This window comes from Sinocyclocheilus rhinocerous, unplaced genomic scaffold (genome assembly GCF_001515625.1).
Source record: "Sinocyclocheilus rhinocerous isolate Xijiao unplaced genomic scaffold, SAMN03320098_v1.1 scaffold1870, whole genome shotgun sequence".
In the NCBI taxonomy this organism is placed as follows: domain Eukaryota; kingdom Metazoa; phylum Chordata; class Actinopteri; order Cypriniformes; family Cyprinidae; genus Sinocyclocheilus; species Sinocyclocheilus rhinocerous.
Window position 1 is genome coordinate 326,967 of NW_015664009.1, and position 3,035 is coordinate 330,001.

At 38.1% G+C, this 3,035-nt stretch overlaps 1 protein-coding gene across 3 annotated transcripts in view; it reads right to left on the reverse strand.

Annotated features, from left to right (window-relative positions):
* LOC107729122 (small G protein signaling modulator 2-like) overlaps positions 1 to 3,035 on the reverse strand; it is a 57,048-nt gene that overhangs the window by 11,980 nt on the left and 42,033 nt on the right. For all 3 annotated transcript variants that reach the window (XM_016539506.1, XM_016539505.1, XM_016539504.1), the window contains 3 exons: positions 1,530 to 1,895; positions 594 to 718; positions 295 to 377 (listed from right to left, as the gene is read on the reverse strand). In XM_016539506.1, the coding sequence (XP_016394992.1) occupies positions 295 to 377; positions 594 to 718; positions 1,530 to 1,895 (574 nt within the window). The remainder of the gene's footprint in view (positions 1 to 294; positions 378 to 593; positions 719 to 1,529; positions 1,896 to 3,035) is intronic.

Consider the following 3,035-nt stretch of genomic DNA (forward strand, 5'->3'; position numbering starts at 1 on the left):
TTTTTTTGCACCCTCAGATTCCAGATTTTCAAATAGTTGTATATCAGTCAAATATTGTCCTATCCTAACAAACCATAAATCAATGGAAAGCTTATTCATTCAGCTTTCAGATGATGTATAAATCTCATCATTCAGCTTTCAGATGATGTATAAATCTCAATTTCAAAAAATTTACCCTTATGACAGCTTTTGTGGTCCAGGGTCACATATAATAAATATACAAGTCAAGGACGTGAAACATTGTTAAGAAGACTATATGTCTGTTTGTCTATTATGTTTCAGTGTCTCACTCACCATCATCCAGAATGACCATCAGTGGGGCTAGAAGGTCACACATGCCTTGCACATAGCCAATCTCCAGATGTTCCCACACGTAACTGGATCATAAAACAAGGACAAAGACATAAGAGACTGAGATAGACTTAGCCTCAGTTCAGCCGATTTAGAAAATTAGTTACAGTCTGTGATTTATGTTTCAATTAATCTAACAGACTGACTGATTTGAAATTCAATGAGCTGCTATTCTGAGAGAGACACACACAGCCGAATGAGAAGACAACAGATCACAGAGATCAACACGGTCCTCTACTGACCTGCACATGATGTTTCGCAGTTTCTCCAGGTTGCTGGTAGTGAAGTAATAGTAGTTACGATCGCAGCGCTGGACATCTTTGTCTATTCTGTGCAAGTTCAGAGCCACCGTGTCCAACAGCTCAATCTGCTCACAAGCACATTGACAAAACAATTGACAAAAATAAATCATTGACCTTTACAATTTTGACTGTGATAAATGTAGATCTGTAATGGTGTATCAGCTTAAAGGGATAGTTCACCCAAAAATAAAAATTCTGTCATTAATTACTCACCCTCATGTCATTCTAAACCCGTAAGACCTTCGTTCATCTTCGGAACACAAATTAAAATATTTTTGATGAAATCCGAGAGCTTTCGGACACTGCATAGACAGCAAGGGTACTACCACGATCAAGGCACAGAAACATAGTAAGGACATCGTTAAAATAGTCCATGTAACATCAGTGGTTCAACCATAATTTTACGAAGCTACGAGAATACTTTTTGTGTGCAAAGAAAACAAAAATAACAACTTTATTCAACAATTCGTCTCCTCCGCGTCACCCTATAGCGCCTTTTTGGAGAGAATCACGACGCATGTGAATGCTTTGATCTGAACGTAAACAATGTTGCTCTCCAAAATAGACAAGTCGTTATTTTAGTTTTATTTGCGCACAAAAAGTATTCTTGTAACTTCGTAAAATTATGGTTGAACCACTGATGCCACATGGACCATTTAAACGATGTCCTTACTGCATTTCTGTGCCTTGATCGTGGTAGTACCCTTGCTGTCTATGCAGGGTCAGAAAGCTCTCGGATTTCATCAAAAATATCTTAATTTGTGTTCCGAAGATGAACGAAGGTCTTACAGGTTTGGAACGACATGAGGCTGAGCAATTAATGACAGAATTGTCATTTTTGGGTGAACTATCCCTTTAAACAGTGCATTAATGTACCGTATAAGAGGAGAAGGATGGTGCAGTGCCCTCAGTGGTGGTTGTAAGTTTGTCCAGCTGATTGCAGAGTTTGTCCTCACTCAGAGAGTCCCGTCCACCCTGCTCCTCCAGTACCCCAGTGGGTGTAGTGTCCTCCTCCATGCTCTGTCCGTCATCGATGCTGGACATGATTTGGGAATGTCCAGAAGCTACGGAGTAGTTCCTGGAGGAGGGCAGGCCTGAGTCTGGAGAGTCAAACTCCACCAGCGGCCTCTCGTCTGGAGCTAACATGGCCGGGGTAACCACAGTGGTTAAGGTGGGAGTACTTCCTCCCTCACATGAGGTGTCGTGACCCCCTGCGTCAGGCTCATCCATGGACATGAATACCTAAAGACAGAGAAGAGATGGGATGGATGGGATATGATGACGCAACATAATGCTAGATTTACCTTATGCTATCTAGAATTCAAGTGTTGAAATATGAAATCAAAAAATATTTAACACAATATTTGTGTGCCACACTATTATGCTTATTAAAGTATTGAAGAGTTAGCTCGGCATGCTAACACCAAATGATAATAATTTTATTCAGTACTTAAAAGTACTGAAATGTGTAATCAAAAATATTTGTGTGTGCTACACATTGATACTTATTATTGAAAAGTTAGAATAGCAGCACTTCTTACAAAATGAACCATGGTTTTATTATAGTAAATCTGTAGTTTGTATATTTAGTTCTATCTGTATCTGTAATCTGTAGTTTTTGCGTATTGATTACCATTTGTATAACCACAGTTTTACTACAAATACCATGGTTAAAAACTATGGTTAGTGTAGCAAGACCATGAATAATTTGTGGTTATCATGGTTTAACTATAGTAACCATGGTTTTCTGGTTTTATTTGTAGTAAAACCATGGTTAATTTTCATAAGGGATACTACCAAATAGTACTCAAAAGTATTGAAATGTGTGATCAAAAGCGAACAATTTTACCTATTTGTGTTCCATACATGTTTATGCTTATTAAAGGTGTCATTTTCAACAAGTTGATATGATTCTTTAGGGTTTTAATGAAAGGTCTATAACATACTTTGGTTAAAATTTCTCAATGGTAGCGTAAAAAACACCCTTTTTATCATTTGATTTTTGCATCAAATAATAATTGCTGTTAATAGTGTTCATCGTCTGTTTGATTACGTCTTTAACGGGTGATGAGCAGACTGTAAACTTCCCGTGATTTGCAAAGATTCATAAAAAACCCAAAAGCCAAAGCTCACTCAGGGCGGGTCTAAGGTAAGACGGATTGTCAATCAACTATCGTGGGAGTGGTCTGTGCAGGACTACTTCATTCTGCCAGGAATCTCAGAACAGCCTGATTTGAGAAAGGGAATTTTAAAATAGGGATTTAAAAAAAAAACACTGGGTGGATTTTTATCATTATAGGGTGGATGTGTACACACACTTCCAACACACTTTTATGTTCAAACAACATGTAAAGTGAATTTTGCATCCGATGACCCCTTTAA